Source organism: Drosophila elegans, unplaced genomic scaffold (assembly GCF_018152505.1).
Source record: "Drosophila elegans isolate 14027-0461.03 unplaced genomic scaffold, ASM1815250v1 contig_149, whole genome shotgun sequence".
Lineage (NCBI taxonomy): Eukaryota > Metazoa > Arthropoda > Insecta > Diptera > Drosophilidae > Drosophila > Drosophila elegans.
Genome location: NW_024545513.1, coordinates 1,681,231 through 1,699,634, shown reverse-complemented (window position 1 = coordinate 1,699,634; position 18,404 = coordinate 1,681,231). Strand labels below are relative to the sequence as shown.

The following is an 18,404-nucleotide window of genomic DNA, read 5'->3' as shown; positions in this document are numbered from 1 at the left end:
TAAATATGAAAATATTAAAATTTTTCGACTACATTTGGAATTGATTTTAATATCTGAAAATTTAATTTAAATTTCAACCATATATAAATTAAATAAAATATATTTATATATAAAAACAACTTTTTTAAATCTAATTTTTTTTAAAATAATTTTATCATCATGCAATTTAATTTGAATTGTATTTAATATTTTTTTAAAATGTTTTGTAAGCATTATGCATACAATTTTGAATTAAAAAGTCAGATATTTATTTTTACTTCTAAATTTCTTATATTATTTTAGGTTACATATGCAGCCTCATATCACAACTAATAACTTCAATTTAGTCATAATCCATTTGAGCTTTATGGAGCGACAAATTGATTCAGTGTTTATCTGATGACACTTTCAATGTTTTCATTATTTTTGTTTCGTCTTTATGGCTTTTGCATATTTGCCATCGAATTTTTACAACGCCTCCATTGGACAATCCCACAATCAAAGTAAACAAAAAGTTGGTAACCGCAAAAATCAAGCTCAGCTGCGGCTAACTTTCGCAGTTGATTTCAATTTTTGCTAACCGAATTTGATTGCTGCAAAGCTGCCGCCCGCGCACAGTGACCGCAAAATGTCAACAGCACTTCTACGATCTTTAGCGGCACTCAAACTAATAAAGTTTTGAATAAAATTATTAAATAAAATATATTAAATATTTAAATGAGTAAGTTCAGCAGGTTTCTGATGTGATTTCACCATTTTTTAATATTAGGCAAATGATAAATGTTTTTTTTTTATAATTCATAAATTAAATAAAACAAATGAGCAAGCTCTCGAAGTGTTGATTTGATTTAAAAGAAAGGATATGTGTTTTTTATATGTCTTTCTAAAATAACCTGTATATGTTGCAAATCTCAGATAATCTAAAGTATTGAGTGCTCAACCTTAACACCCTAGTGACCATTGAACACATTGTCACATATTTATCCTTTAAAATATTGACATTGTCACATGTGTTTCCTTGAAAGAGTGCAATACGCTACAGTAAACCAATATTTTGTTGTTTTTTGCAGAAATAGCTGGTCAGTCAGAATGCGTCGCTCCTCGTTCACGCCGGTCTTCAATCTGAGCACCCAGGAGCCGCTTATTGTGGTGGAGGAGTCGCACACCGCCGAGGATGGCGACGACCTTGAGGGGGCGGCCGGTGGCTGTGACCCGAACGCGGGTGGCACTCGGCGCTCGAACAGCGACGACTCGGAGCCGGACTCGCCGGTGAACCCGTACCTGCTCTGCCCCTTTCCCGACATGCAGCAGCGGCGCAAGCACTCGCTGCCCTCGCTCCAAATCACCGAGGGCATCACCGCCAGCCAGGTGCGCCGCCTGTCGGAGGTGGGCGGCGAGACCGGCGGGCTCAGTCCCAAGGAGGTCGAGTTCCTGGCCACCCTCTCTCAGAAGGCCAATCCCTCGGCCGGCGGACGGCGCCACTCGGTGGTCACCATTTCGGCGGTGCCGCCAACGCTATTCGGACGCAATCGCCGCGAGTCCATTTCCGGCGTGTCCTTCAGGTACGCAAAAAAAAACCAAACTTAGCCAGTAGCAATTAGCCATTTGCCATTAGCCATTTGCCATTAGCCGGCGGAAGTGAAGCGGTTCAACCGCAGCCTTACACAGCCAACAAAAAATTGTCATAGAAACTAAACTTTAATTAAATGAATTTCAAACTATTTAAAATTTTCGCAATTAGATAAGTACACCCAGAGAAAAATCATGGTAAATCCAAACATTTTTACTTTGAATTAAGTATTTTCGGTACTGATTTAGCCCCGAGAAGTGTTGTGTTTAAATCAAAGTGTGATACACAATAATTTTTATTTTTAAGTATGGAAAAACATAGTTTTAAATTAAAACAAGAAAGGAAGTAAACTTCGGCAAGCCGAAGTTCATATACCCTTGCAGTTATTTCAAAAATTAAAAATTAATTATTTTTGGGTCAAAACTCTGGGAAATAATAGTCAAATGTTGGAATGCCATACACCGTTGAATTCGTAATAATATTTCCAATCGAATGGCATTCACAGTTAGATTGTCAAATTTCTGCAAAAAATTATGATTTCATTTTTTATGCACGATATTTCTTTCTGTGCAACTAGCCCTCTATTTGGAGTTCTCTTGCCCTTTACCCATCTGCAAACTCTATGTACCGGGCCTAATTGAATTTGGCCGTCGGGTGTTTTCAAGCTTTTGTGCTGTGACAGCAACATTTTGATAAACGACTGGGTATGGAGGCGAGGGCGGAGTCGGAAGTAGGCGTGGCCAGGCGATGGAACAGCAGATTTCGGGGAGGGAACTGCCGGGGGCATAATGAGATTGTCATAAACTGCGCCCGGTCATTGCCTTATGATGAGGCCAAATAACGAGTCCGGCAATCAATGCGAAGATGCAATAAAATTTTGGGGATTAAGAATAGTTAGGAGCATATTTTTTTGGGGCCTCATTGAATGACGATTTTATGTGCCAGCTATTTATGGTAGGAATTACTTTCTAATCGCAAAATAACTGAAAAAAGGAATTAACAAATTTTTAGAAAAGTGAAGCCAAAACTTTAATTTTCTTTGGAGATTATTGATATTTATAAAGTTAAAGAAAATAAATAAATACCACTTTAAAATTAATTAAAACTATTTTGATAATTTTTGTTTAACGTTATTCTGTTGCTCAAAAGATATCATAAAATAAGTTTTAAAAAGATTTTAAGTGGAACAATTTAAATATTTTTCGCTTTGATTTTCACCCATTGCGGTTTTTAGTTATTTTAAATATGAATAATAAATAAGAGTACAAATATTTATTAAAATCCTAAAATTTAACAAAAATGTAAATCATATTTAGCTTAAATAAAATGCACTTAAAAAAAATATTAACAAATTTTGAATATTAAGTATACAATTAAGAATTCAACAGTTAGATATTTGTTAGTTATACTTCATTATCTTATTAGTCTGGTTTTCGTTTTAGTGACTTAGAGCATTTTTGGCTCGACTTTCCTGCCGAAAAGCTAGTGACATTGTAACCACATTTATCGTACAACCTGACTTTGTCCAAGTTCTGTGTATCCGTGGTGGCCATCTAAATGGCAGCCCACCGAACATTAAACGGGCCAACGGGCCGTATAATTTATGCTAAAGTGATAACCGCAGACCCATCAACCACTTACTATGGGTGCACATGTATGTGGATGTGGGCAGTAAAGTAAAAATTGAAGCGGCCCCAGCTTAAATGTCAAATTGTCCTTGTCTAGGCACCCAAAAAAAGGATAAATAAAAAATGGCCTACAATAAAGTGCAAAACAAGATATCACAGTGAAAAATAATAAAGCATTAATTTAAAAAAAAAAGTTATTCACAGTTATTAATATCTGCATCACATTTTTATAAGATGTCTTTTCATATTTGTTCAACCTGTTTTAATGGTATATCTATGTGGTATAATAGTTTTATTGTATTTAAAAAAAAAATCAATTTAATGTGAATTTCAATCCCCGCATTTCTTGCAGTGGAATAAAAATTGTTAAATTGTGTACTTACTTTTCATCACATATGCATAAAATGTCTTTTCATAATTTAATTGTTTATTTTGCTGGTTTTTGAATATTAAAAAAAAATCAATTTAATGTGAATTTTAATACCCTGCATTTCTTGCAGTGGTGGCAGTCGCCGGGGCAGCGTGATCGCCGGACCGCCGCTGACCGACCATCGCGGCAGCGTGCACAACTTGCAGCTGGACATCATGGACGGGATCGTGCAGCAGCGGAAGACGCGCAGCGGCAGCGGCGTTTGGACAGCGCCCGTTCTCCAGGAGGCCGACAGCAATGTGCCCGTGCAGACATAAGCGGTTGGCCAAAGGACACGCAGGACATCTAGTTGGATGGATGGATGGATGGTTGGGTGGATTGGCAAAAGGAGGGGGGGTGGGTGGTCACTATACAAACACCGCCACACGAACTGCAACTGGACCTTATTAACAACAATTCCTGTTTTCCTCGACACAACTTCCCCACCAAACATACCAACCACCCACCCACCCCAATCCCGATTTCGCGCTGGGAAATTGCTTTTCGCGGCTGCCGCATAAAGCAAACAAACAAACAAGCCGCAAACCCGCACGAAAAAAATCATACGAAAAATGGCAGAGCGGGAAAACTGAAAAGAAAATAGCAAACAAAAATGATAAAACTTCGAAAAAAATGAAAAACTGCAGCTCAAGATAAAAAGAAATGGGAGAAAAAAAAATATAAAAATGAAAGAAGAAAAGAAGGCAAGAGAAAACAAAATAAAACGAAATGAAAAGAAAACAGTGAAAAACGCATCGCGACCATTTTTGATTGCCAGCAATTTCGGTTAACACCTGTGCCACGTGCCACGCCCACCAATGTCGCCAGTCCCCAAACGCTCCCCTCACTCCTACCCCCACACTTGCGACTTAACAATTGCCACCCCTTTTTTTGCAAGGATAATTGCAAATAATATTTAATTGGAGTGTTAAAGAAGAATGACAAAGGAAAGCAAAGATAGCGCGCAACACTCGAAACTCGAAACCACTTCCACGAAATAATGGCATTTCCATTTCTTAGATGATCGAAAAAAAAACAAGGAACAATTAACCACAGTAAGTTGTATTTCTGATTTTTTGTATACAAAAATATATACAGCTGCGGTCATGCAAATAGTATTTCTTTAGCTTATGGAAGTAGCAATCAAAACTAGTTTTGAAGATTATTTTATATTTTTTAACAGAAATCCACATTTATCATAAGTACAATATTCAAGTATTGAAATATTGAAAAAAAATTATTTGGTTAATTTTTAAATTAAAAAAAAAAAGTCAGATATAAAAAATTATATTTTATTCCAATACAAAGTGCAGATGAACAAAAATTTTTTCGAAACAAAAAATTAATTACATTTTGATTGTATTAGTTATTTGGTTTTACTATAAAGTTGTATTTTGTTTATGGTTATATTTTTATTGCATTTTAATTTATAAACTATTTATAGTTTTAAATCAACAATAATATATAAGCTAGTTTTTTGTCATGTCGACTTACATTTATTATTTTTTTAACTGATAGTCAACAAATATAAATACTGCTTATTCATTTAACCAATATATCTAAAGCATTTGTTGTCGAAAGAAACGTTCGGTATTATATTGATTATTATGACTTCGTTTTTAATTTAAAGTTTCTTTTAAAACTTTTTTTAAGACATGCAAAAAGGAAGTATTTATTTTTAAATTGAAAGTACCCATCTAATAAAAACACCAAACAAAAATTAAAAGGGCTTAAGAAATACATTTCAATAGCTTACCACAATTTCTGTCATATTTATTTCATAATTTAAAGATACTTTCGCCGCAAATTATTTGAATTTAATTGCAGGTGCAGAGGTGTTAACATGAAATCCAAGTTCTGGCTTGGTTTTTTTTGTGGCACATTTCGCATTTTATTTTTAGCATTTGTCAATGGGCTGTGTGCATTTTTAATAATCCGGCTAGCTATACACATTACACATAAAAACACACATAATGAAATGCAGCTTTGGCCCAAGGACATTGCAAAGTGGGTGGTGGATAGTGGGTGGTATGTGGAAATGGGGGCCAAGGACGTGGCAGCCCTGACTCCAACGCGGCCAACATGGCGTGTGAGTAATATTCTGCAGCAACAGCTGCATCAATGACAATGCCAATGCCATGATCAAGGAGAAATGGATAAATGGGTCGTGTTTTTAATGACTTGTCCGCTGGACCAACGCCCAATGCCACGCCCCCTATAATAGCTAATTTAAGGGGGCGGTGGGGTGTCATTTCTTAATTGAAACGCGTGTTAGTTTGCATTCCATTCCACAAACTAATTATAGAAAATCTAAATGCAATTGCTTTTGCATTTGCCAGCGTTGAACAGCATTTGGCTGACTGCCGTTGGCCGTTTGGTTGGCAAAATGTGGGCAAACATTTAGTTTGTCCTCCCGCTTGAGCACCATAATCGTGTTGGGCAGAATTAATGGCCTGAAATCAGCAAATGTCCTTTGGTTCAGAGTGCACAGTTTCTGAACAGATGGCCGGAAATTATAAACGATTAATAGCTGCCGGAAAGTTGCTATCCAGATTTTTGATTCTACAATTTATGGTTTTGATTAGTAGCTTTTAAAAAAGCGTTAAAAATTAATTTCAAAGCCATTTCCTATTAACTCTACTTCAAAAAACAGACTTAAAAGACACAACACAAAAAGATTCTATTTTATTAAAGTCTAGAAAACAATTAAAGTCCACTGACAATAATAGGAGTAAATACATATGTTTTGTTCTCAATTTTAAATTTTTTTCGCTTTGATTTTCATCATGTGCTCGCCGCACATAGTTAATTCAGATTGTAAAAATGTAACAATTTTTTAAAATTTCATATGATTTTTTTTTAAGGTTAATTTAAATAAAATAGGAACTATTTTAAACCTATTATTTTCCACCTTCAATAAAATATTTAATGTTATGATTTATAATTAATTTTAATATTGTTAATTAAATTTTAAAAGTAAGGTATTTATTTTAGTAAAGTAAGGTATTTATTTTACTATTCAATTTTTATATCAGTGTAGCATTTTAAAAAACGCATGTTCAAATCATTTTAAAGCCATTTTGCATTCAATCTCTTTTAAAAAGCAAATCTTATTTTAAAAAATTCTATAAAGCAACAAAAGTGACCACTTTAACCAAAACTTAAGTTTTTCTATAAGAAATATAAAATAAATCACATATACATTCTCTTCTCTCAACAGGTTCCATCAGCATCCGGTTTAAATATAATATACAACTCTATGTAATCAAACTGTAATGACACATGAAATTTAATCTATATATTGTATATTCAGGAATTGATAAATTAGATTTACTAGCGAAACGAAGCAAAAAAAAACAAAAAAAAAACGGAATAAAAAATAACTATTTACTTAGGACCTAGTTGCTCCTCATTGTTTGGATGTTGTGTAGACTCGTGAACCACCGCATGGAAAAAGATGAAACCACCAATGAAGATACTAAGATACAATCCCACAGACTTTATATCTATAGAGCAGAATCCAACTCAATTAGAAGTGGATATCCTCAGGTGCTTTTTGATCTAGCTTGTTTTTCCATTCGTCAGTTATGCCATTTATTCCCGATTGATTCAATCAACAAATGCAATCGAAATTCAAGAGAGTTGTCAAATGTACCATGTACCTTAAAAACAAAAGAGGAAAAAAACCCAACATTAAACTTTAAAATGGAATATACAAAATTAATATAAAACCTTAGGCTAAGAGAAAAAGGTTTAATCGCAAAACCAGCAATAAATCGAATTGAAAATCAATCTAAAACTATTTTTGAACTGGGCTTGCTGCTGATTTGCCCAGCCCAGCAGGTCAGCCAGCCTTTAGTTCGAGTAGCCATCCCCAAAAAAAATAACAAATCTAAAACCCCAGCGAGAAATTGTGAGAGTTTGGAGATTTCTTTGATTTTATTTCGGTGTTGTGGGGTGACAAAAGGCAATTCATTAAAATCAAACGAAGAGGTGTCCAAGAACAAGACAAGTTTTTAGAATAAATTAAATATTTTTTCCCGACACTGATCTCACTTTCTTTATATTTTATTTGTAAAGATGTTACAAATGTATTACTTAGCTACGCCTTAAATTTATTTCCCTCAGAATATTTGAAATTGTTTTATAATATGTTTAAAAATGTTTTATTTAATTAATTGAAATGCATTAAAAACAAATAAGAACTACTTTAAATCTAAATGTTCCACATTCACAAAAATATTTTAATAGTAAATCATGTCAATTAATTTAAAAATTGAGTGCTAAATGTTGAATTCAATAGTCCGGTATTTTTTACTATTTTTTTTTTTCAGTACATTTAACAAATATATATATTTATCTATAAGGAAAAAGAGTAAATTTTATTGTCGCAATTTTAAATTTATATTAATTCGTTTGCCACCCCTCTTAAATATTAGACCATTGCCTAGCTTAATTAAAGTTACCGCAACTGAAAATGGAAATTCAAATTGAAGAGATCAGCAGGCTCTCGAGTCGCAGCAGTTTTCTTTTTATATAGGTCTCGATGTTGTTATTGCTTATAGAGTATATACACATAAACATAGGGTACAGCCTCGTCATAATTACATTTAGAATGTACATAACAAAATACTCGAATATTTAATTTACTCTTCGTGTTCCTCCATTCGAAAACGGAAAACGAGTTTGCGCCTTCTTAGCACTCCGGAAAAATGAAGGAAAATGCCCAACATTAAATGGAAAAAAAGGGGGGGAGGGGGGAAACTAAAGAACTCCCAAAAAGGCAAAATCCCTTGCCTCTATTTTCACCTAAGAAAATGTCGCTGGACGACGAAGAAAAACTTATAAAAGGAGAGACGTATGTAAAACAGAAAAGCTAGAGAATTTTTTTATTATTAAACATAGTCAAGGATAATCAACAAAGAGACGAGGGGACAAAGAAACCCAAGGCTGGCAGAATGATTATGAGATACAAAGGACGCAAAAGATATATTTATAGAAATGAACTATATGTATACATACTGACAGATTGATTATATGATTATATAGTAACTTATTGTCACAACGCAAGAGCAATCAATGTTTAACTTTATTAAATGTTACAAAGAGTTTTAAATAATAAATATACTTAAAGAAAATATATACAGATATACCTATATATTGCAGATTATATTCTATACATATAATTTGTAGGTGAAGCTAAGAATAATAAAAAAATAGACGTACTTTGTATTTCGCCATTATGTTTGCCAAAAATCGGAAGTTGTGTGGCCATATTTTAAAATCCAGAAAAATGTTTGATGTACACCTTTACTGGATAGTTTTCTAGTTTCTCATTAAGCCCATTTGTAAATCTATTGTATCCGCCAAATTAATACTCCACCATGAATATTCAAATTATACAACCCTCAAATCTTTTAAAAAATAAAAGAACAAAAATTAAAAAGTCACAAAAGCCTATATAAAAAATGGTCCGAACTGGCACTTTTCATACATTTTTTTGTTAATATTCATTGATAGACCGTTACTTATTTTTTGTCTTAGCAATAATAATATAAATTAATACAAAAAACGTGTGTGTCGCTCTGTCTCTGTCTCTATTGTGTTTGAGAATACTCGTAACTTATAATGAATATTATTACTAAACTAAAGCAAACAAATAAAGAAAAGTGAGAATCCAAAAACGGAGGAAAATGCAGAACAAAATCCACAACATTGATAAAATTAATAATTAAAACGATTACATGCAGTAGACTTAAGAAATACAAAGATTAAATAAAGAAAACGATTTCCTTAAATTAACATTGGTGTAACATTTTATGAAAAGTTCAAAATGGGTTAACATGACGTTAACATAACTGTTCAAGGAAAACTGAGAGCTTTAAATGGCAGTTAACCAAAGTTACAGTTATACACTTTCTGCAAAGCTCTCTGCAAAGCTTAAAGCTTAAAAATGTTAACATTAAATAATGGAAAAGTATCAAATATATGGTTTTCCACCATATATGGCTTAAAACAAAGCTTTGGGGAAAAGCTTAAAGGCATTTTAAGTTTCTATTTTAAATATATAAACGCCTTTTTAAAAAATAAACTAGTTATACGCTGTAATTCCCTTGGTAACGTATAAAATTAATTTTTCAAAAAATCGGTAATCCGTTCAGCCTAAATGTGTCGTGTAATTGTCAGTTTTCCAATTATTAACATGCACATAGCCCCTCCCAATAATTGACATTATATCATATCCGTTGGACCGCATTACATTTCCGGAACAATATGGTAGTAAAACCCGATTTGGGAATGAACTACATGATGATTTACACGATAAACCCAAAATATCGTATTAAACGGGAAAAAAATGTGTAAGTTGAGTGACTATTTGTGTAGTAGAATAAAAAAAGGTCTTTTATATAACTTAATGACTTGTTTAAAATGTACTCTCATTAATTTTTTCTAAAAACATTTAGTGAAGAATTTATTGTTACACATGTACATGTTCATGTACATGTACACAAATTTATGATTTTGGTCTTTTTTTAAATATTATTTACATTTTATTTTTTTAAAATTATGTATTAAATACTTACTATTTGGCATATAGTAATTATCAACAAAGAACTTTAAAACGAACTTTTTTAATTTGGTTGTGAAGAATTTATTGCTGTTTTAGCTAAATAAATTTATGATTTTATTCATTGAAATATTAAATTTAAATATTATTGATTTATGATTGTATTTTGTGAAATTCTCAACCAACAACTTCTATTGAACAAAATCTTTGTTAATTGCTTATTTAATTTGTGTAAGCCGTAAAAGTTTCAGTCACTTAATAAGCTGACAAAACGAGCTAAATTGCGATCAAGTGCCCAACCTTGGCGCGCCGCCACTCAAGAACATGCTTAACGGCTGGTTCAACTTTGGATGGTTAATACATTTAATTTGATTATTTTCGGGCGGGTCACGCTTTCGTCGCTGACCCTGGTCTCAAAACGCGCGAGAATCTCTGGCTTAATAAATATTGAAAAAAATGCACGCCTTGGGCTATGCATGAAAAGTTGTTTTGCTTTTCCGATTTGCCAATTGTTTTCGCTGGTCTATCCCCTTTCACTGCGGAACATCTTAATGAAAATGTTTTTATTTTGGGAATGGGAATGCATTGTTAAAAAAATGTAATAGTTAAAATAAATATCTAGCTATTGAATTCAAAATGTTATTAAATAAAAATTAAATCATAATATTATATACAAATCATATTAAATTCCATGATTTAATATTAAAATATTTAAATTAATGTGCAAAATATAAGATATAATAGTTCATATTTGATTTGTTTAAATGTGGTTAAAATTAAAATAAAATTTTTAGATTTTAAAATTTATTCCAACAATAGTCAAATACAACACATATGAAATATTTAATATTTTCATGTATAAAATAACTAAAATTGCGGTAATGGATGATAATAAATTGAGTACAAAATACTTGGACTTACTACCTTTTTTTTAGCAGTGTGCAAATGGGTATATTTGGAAGGAACTCTACTTTTTTTTTACCCATTTAGACACTGCGATAACAAAGTTTCTTTATAATCCGTAACGTTCAGTAATGTCGCTGAACTGAAAGTGATCTGGCCTGCCTGCAAATGCATTTCTCCGGTATATGGTATATATCTTGCGACTTTGGCCACCTGATAGGCGAAACAGCTTTTCACTCAGCTGAAAGCGAAAGCCTCAAATTGTTTGAACGATTCCCCTTCCAAGAATGCGGAATCCCAGAAGGCAGGGAAAAGTTTTTTAGGAGCCGAAACAGCTGTTCATTTACGGCAATTACAGCGATTTTCCGAGGAGTGAGGCGGAAAAAAGGGGTCCACAGTTAATAGTTAAGATACACTCCAAAGGTGTATACAAATTCCTCAATAAACTACGCTTTCGTTAGGGTAAATTAAATTGAATTAATAGAAGAAAAGTAGATGTAGATTTCGTTTAAATTGAATAAGGCGATACCATGACTTTGATTAAAAAAAAAAAAGTTTAAATCAAGTAATTTAAATTTATTTTTATATATAATTTTTTATTTATATATAATTTTTTTATTATAATTTTTCTATTAAAATTCAATTTGTTGTTAAAATAACTAATAAACATTGGAGGTCTGCTTAAGATTTCAAAATGGTATTTTAAACAAATTTAATCCATTAAACGATTCGTATCATAAAAACACAGTACAAAATTTATAGCCCACACTGGATAACTAAAAGGTAATTTTGTAATGCAAACTTTTCAAAGAATTTAACAATTCTTTTTTAAAATCCTATTTTCTTAAGAAACATGCAAATTGTCCAAGGGTTACAAAAATTTATTGACCATGACTCTTCCATTGTAGTTTAATAATACTTTTAAATTTGCTTAAAGTATATTAAGCAGTTAAAACACGGTTTACAGTTAAATGATATGTAAATTTTTTATTTATTTAAAATAAAAGATTAGCGCCACGCTTTTATTGTAGTTAAATTAACCCCTAATTACATAAAACCGACTACTTTGTTTGTGTTTTTAGCTGTATCTGCATTATTTACATAAGGTTCTTATAAGATTTGGAATTTTTTTTTTGGGATCCACCTGTTGCAGAACCTTGAAACATGCAACCTGCAGACGCAACTCGAACCGCGTTCGCCGTCGAACATGTTGCAGGTGGCAAGCGGCGGCTGGCAATTGTTTACTCCATATTCTCGACGTGCCGCAGATTTCGCCTCCAGAAAGAACAAAAAAAAATAAACATTGGATGGGCCCCCCTGAAAAGATATCATTTGTCGAGCGAGAGCCGAGAAATGTATATGTATATGTGTGCGTACCTATGCACATGTGTGCGGCTTAAGTAGCTGCTCTAAATAATAAATTCAATTGTAATCAGAATCGTTTATGTAAATATTCAAATCGTCAATTTGCCCGGGCAGCCGGGGGGAGGGGGGGAATTGTCCTCCAATAATCCGCGAGATCGTGGGGCACACTACACTGAGGCAGATAAGCACCCCATTAAGACAACAATAAACTCAACAAGTTGTTCTGGCAAACTGTCAATTAGAACCACCAACCACCACACCACCAACGCACTGTGGCAGCAACAATTGCCGCCGAATGAAAACACAACATGCAACATGTTGCACGTGTCGAACTCGTTCGAATGTGCCACTGGAATCAAGTTTTCTCAAAGGCGTAGAAGGTTTAAAAGAGAATAAATACGAAATTTTGTATTATTCTGTAATATTAGATCAATCAATTTTAATCAAGTTAAAAAAAACCTTTAAACAAAAACACCAAGCTTAGAAAATCAAGACGGCAATAGTGCTTAAACAAAGGCTTCATTTTAAATGCATTATTATTGCTAGGTAAATATATTTATAGCTAATATTTTTGTTAAATTCATTAACACCTTGAAATTGTATTAAGATAAAATAAAAATGAAACCAAGTTCTTCAGAAATGGCTTAAAATTTAATTCGAATTCTAAAACCTATCAGATAAAAAGCAAAACAACTTTAAAAAATCTAAAATAAAGAACTTTAGGCTAGGCTTATATTTAAATTCGAAATAATTATATGTATTTAAATGTCTATTTTGCTTAATATTTGAAAGCAACTTAAAACAAAATAAAGAACATTGTTTAAAATGCCTTCCTCATTTATCTTATCTTATCTTTAAACTGAGCTAATGGAATACTGGAGCTCTTTACATTTTCGACAGTGCTACTTCGATCTTGAGCACTGTATATTTTTAAGTTTTAAAGATATCTTGATAAAACATTGACAAAAGTATTTTTGCTGTTGCAGGTAGTATATAAGTTGGGACGGGCTGGATCAGACGACTAAATCATACGGCTCCTAAAGCTTTGCAATTTATATGAATATAGTATAAAAAATCGGCCTTGTATATTGTTTTTAAAGAAACACACTTAGTCATTTCTCGTTTATTTACTGAGTTTTTTTACCTGACAAAAAAGAAGTGTATGGGTAATTAGGGAAATTAAAACTAAATCATCTTAAAGGGCCACCCCCTTAGAAAGCGGCGCCCCTGTGCTTTGAAGACACGGGTGCAACGCAACATGTTCGATGGCTCGACGGCCGGCGCAGGTTCGATGAGGTCGGTTGGTTGGAGGGCGCCTTGGATCCGCATCCGCTGGCATCCGCTGGTCAGTCGCTCGCGGAGCGTCGTCGTGAACGGTCAGCCAGCGCGGCTAATGCTAATTACTAACTGACAACTATAGTGAGACAAAGTGATACCGACTTAATTCCGAACCCGAATCCGAAGTCCACAGATACGTCCAGCGTGGGCAGTCCAGAACAGTAACAATACCGAAGCCAAAAAACGCTGAATCTCCTGCTGAGTGTTTCGAGTTTTTTTTTTCCAAGTGAGTGAGTGCGGTGGTAAATATTTCGACCATTATATATTTTTTTTGCTGTGCCACAAAACAAAAAATAAAGAGAAAAATGAAAAACAAACAAATCAGTGAAACACATCGAAATCCCTAAAAAAATAAATAGAAGAAAATATGGAAAATAAGGAAAATATACGAATCGAAGATGAAACGCAGCGGAAAGAAAGCGCTTTTATTATTTTATTTAACGATTTTTCTGCTTGCATTTTATACTTTGCACACACTTTGTTGTTGGGTCAGTCAGTTGGCGGCTTTCGCCACTTTACGAGCAACTTCCTTTTTTGGCCAATAAAAAAAGAGAAAAACCAGTCTGGCCAACGACGAGACCTCTGGCCGAAAAGACGTTGCAAGCATTGCAAATGTAAACAAAACAGCGAACGTATTTGTTTATTACTCTTGGCCAGGATAAGCTCCAAAGCCCTGAGACTCGAAACCTGAGGCTACGAAAATGATTTGCTACGACTTCCCAGCCAGACATTCTCAAATACGATACCCCCCGCCCCACCTTCATCTCTTATAAAACACCCGGTGAAAGTTTCCCATTCCCAATCCCAGTCGCAACTTAGAACTCTCTTCATTTTCGGGTTTCTTTAGTTTTTTGTTTTTTTTTTTTTTTGCTTGATAAATGAGTCGTTGGGCATAGGAGCCCCCGGGGCGGTAAATCATCTCTGTTTGTGGCACTGACAATTTCACAAATTTATATATTTGCCACAACACCCGAAACACTTACAGCCGAAAGTTTGCCACTTCGAGAGCAAATTTGACTGGCTGGAAAAGTGAAAAATGTGCCAGAGATTTGGAAGAAAAAAACGAAGAGGCAATTGAGGAAATCCCATGGCGATATTTCAAGTTTAGATATTCGAAAATATTCCAGAAGCCCAAGCAATTACTATTTCCGAAAAACATTGATTATTTATTCCCACAAACAATTGTTTCTTCGGAAATCAATTTCAACTCGATTGCAAAAAGTCTTTCGTTTCATAGTGTTTCCATTGAACTTTCTAGTTTAATCTGCTGATAATACATTCCCGTTTTTATAGCTCATAACTTAGGCCTATAAAAAATAGTAAATAAAAAAAATATATGCCATAACATCAGTAAAAGTTTTTTTTAATAGTCAATAACAGTTAAAGTCAATAATTTTAAAAATGTTAGCAAATAAGCAAATTTTAAAAATGTTTCTTGGAGTGAAACTAATTTGATAACAGCATATAAGTAAGACATTTGATTTTTAACATTGTTTGCAATATTTTGGGGAGTATAGGCCACAAAACTTTCGAAATAAAATTGTATACCCTATAATATCAAATATTGTAGATATATAACCAATTTAAATGGTCAAACACATAGATGGTAAATAGTTCATAGTTGGACAATTGATTATAAATTTATTTGAAATCAAATTTAAACACTTTTAACATTTATTTAAATATTTTACAAGTTAAATCTGTATTCGCTTTAAAAAATGTTTATATGAGTTAGGTTACCAGCTTTACACATAGAAGGCGTATGTGGCCACCTCTAGTTGCCATTTCAACACTGGTTCCCCCGCTTCAGAATGCTCAGCTCTTGATTTTTTTCTCCGTATTTTGCGCACTCCACAACTCACATCGAATGGCAATCTGGAATATGCCAGGCAGATCCAATTGCATGCCACATATGCAGATGTAATGGGAGAGTCACTCGGCCCACTCGCCACCCCTTGCCACATATAGCCCCCTAAAACCCCCTGAAACCCCCTTGCAAACCCCCCTTTGGAAAAAACCCCCTAACTGTACCGATGATCTGCTTGCCTCATTGCCGGTTAGAAAGCCAATGGAACGAGTTTTGTTGAGTGTGCAACTAATTTTCTAAATTGTTGTCGCTGCTGATCGCTGAGCGTGGCAAAAAAATACACATATTATTTATATGGCCAACGCCGCACAAAGAAAATACCTGTCACCAAAATTGGTCGTCAATTTGCGTGGATTTTTAGCTGTCTAGAAAACGCTTTTATCAATGACGTTTTAATCAAATCTTTTCTAAAATTGAGATGTAGATCTTGCTTAAAGGTGATATTATTTATTGTGATTTTTAAGGTGATATTTTTTTTTGATTTTTTTCTTGAAACAATTTTTTTTAGTACTTTAAGATGATACAATTTTGATTTTAAGAAAAGCCACTACATAATAAATAAATTTTAAATCTTCTTCAATTATTAAAAAAAATAATAATTGGCAAATTATGAAATGTGAAATGTTGAAATAAAGAAACCTTACAAGATTAATACTTAAAAGTTGCGACTGGGAGTGGGTGATATTTTTGAGATTTTAGATTCGATACCGCCCATCACCCATCCATCATTGTGAAGATCGATCTGTCATTTATGCGATTGATTGATTGAATTTTAATAAAAATCTTTGAATTTTGATTTATTTTGTTTTTGATCGGTTTTTTTTTTGTTATTTCTTGCGAGTGCGTCGTCATCATTTAATGGTTGAGTAAGAAGAAGAATTATCAGAGCCCCTAGAAGGAGAAGAAAGACAGGGCAGGAACATAGAGGGAGGGGGAGGGCTGGAGAAAAAGAGAGGTGGCGAGAGGAGACAAGTTAATGGATTAGGAAGCGAGCACAAAAGACAGTGGAGAATTCTATCTCTCTCCCTTCCACACCCACCCGAGCAAAGGGTATCAGAGAGAGAGGGGGCGAGAGCGAGAGAGCGGAATTTGATGGCCAAAGGAAAGGTGAAAAGAGGAAACTTGGCTTAGACGAAGATGATGACTGTTTCTTAATGGCTCTGAGTCTAAATCTGTGTGTGTGTGTCTGTGTGTGGACAAAACAGGTATCACGCACACACAGACACATATACACTAAAACTTACACCTGTGTGGAATAACTAAGCAGCGACCCGATTTTCAAAAGAGAGAAAAAGAAAGAGAGAGAGAGAGAGAGAGAGTGGGAGAAGAAAACGAGCCAAGAATCCATGCCATGCGCTTGAAAAGTATTACAAATCTATAACAAATCTACCACGATTCTACAAAACCGCCAGGGATTATAACGGAGATCACAGATTTTATTGGTATAATCCAAATATTTCCAGTTTTTTAAAGATAGATTATTAAACAAAGTGCTTTTGAATTAAATTATAGAAAATTCAAACAAAGTCATCTTTAGCTACCTCAAACATTTGAAACAATATTTCTTAGGACACGTGTTGCCTAAATTAAATGTTGCTGGCTTTATAAAAAAATCAACTGTTACCGCCATAAATAAATATTTATTAAGTTCAAACACTTTTAAATTATAATTTAAGTCAATATCCAAAGATTTTAAATAGAAAATAAGAACGCTCAAGGCATTTTCATTGATAAGCGATTTTTTTTAGATTTCCCAACTTCTAATTGACAATGTTTTCTCCTAAAACTTAAAACGACCCCTTAAGCCCAGCCCACATACATTACTAACATAATTTATTCATTTATAAAGTTTATGACATTTACATGTTCAGCAATCTTATATATTTGTAGTATTTATAGTACATCGGTGTTGTGACTACGTTTGCACTATATGAAAAATATTAGCAGTGCTTCTGAACAGATTTTCAACTCTCCTAATAAGTTTTATTAACTTCTATAGTTGAAATTCTATCTTAAAGCCTCCTAAATTGAAGAATTCAAGACCTGCATACATATATATAGGCCGAAAATCGGTATGCAAAAACAAGAACAAGTAGTCTTCATATGTAAAACTGTTCTCATTAAGTTCTCAACAGATCATAATGATGTTTCGTCCCGTCTCACTCTGTATCTGTCTCTCTCTCTCCTTCTCTCTTTTTTGTACTTGTGTGAAATCAGAATTTTTTTTGTGATTTTGCCGGTTGCCACACCTGAAATTCAACTCGCTCTCTCTCGCTTGCGCCAACGCAGCAGCAGAAGCAGCAGCAGCAGCAAGAACAAGAACCACCAAAACGAAAGACTTAAACGACATACGTGTCTCGCGCTCTGCTGACGTCGCCGCTCTTTCCCACTCTCCCACTCTCCTTCCCTCACGCTCTCTGATTTCTGTGTTTTTTTCAGTTTTTTCATTTTTTCAGTTGGTTTCCAAAGGCGCGCCGTCGCAGTTCGAAAAACACGGCTCCCGCCAGCGAATAAACACCAGCAATTAAATTTAAATAATTACAAACGAACCCATAAAAAGAAAAACGCGTCGAGAAAAAATATAACCGCATGCGTGAAAATTTCTTCGTCAATTAGAAACAAAAAACGATTTTTTTTCAAGTGCTGCCAAAGTTTGTGTTTTGTTTTCTTTTATATGCCTGTTTTTGTGTTTGCCCTTTTGCCTGTTGCGTTTGCGTTTTCGGTTTCTGTTTTGGTTCTGTTTTTCCCATATTTTCTTTATTTTACCTGTTGCTTAG

General features: G+C 33.9%; 1 protein-coding gene across 1 annotated transcript in view; it reads left to right on the top strand.

Moving 5' to 3' along the window:
• LOC108137296 overlaps positions 1-9,384 on the top strand; it is a 58,147-nt gene extending 48,763 nt beyond the window's left edge. The window contains exons 2-4 of the mRNA XM_017258917.2: positions 1,050-1,541; positions 3,678-4,641; positions 6,807-9,384. Coding sequence (XP_017114406.1) covers positions 1,069-1,541; positions 3,678-3,864 — 660 coding nt within the window. The 5' untranslated portion in view covers positions 1,050-1,068 and the 3' untranslated portion in view covers positions 3,865-4,641; positions 6,807-9,384. The remainder of the gene's footprint in view (positions 1-1,049; positions 1,542-3,677; positions 4,642-6,806) is intronic.
• The last annotated feature ends 9,020 nt before the right edge of the window (positions 9,385-18,404 follow it).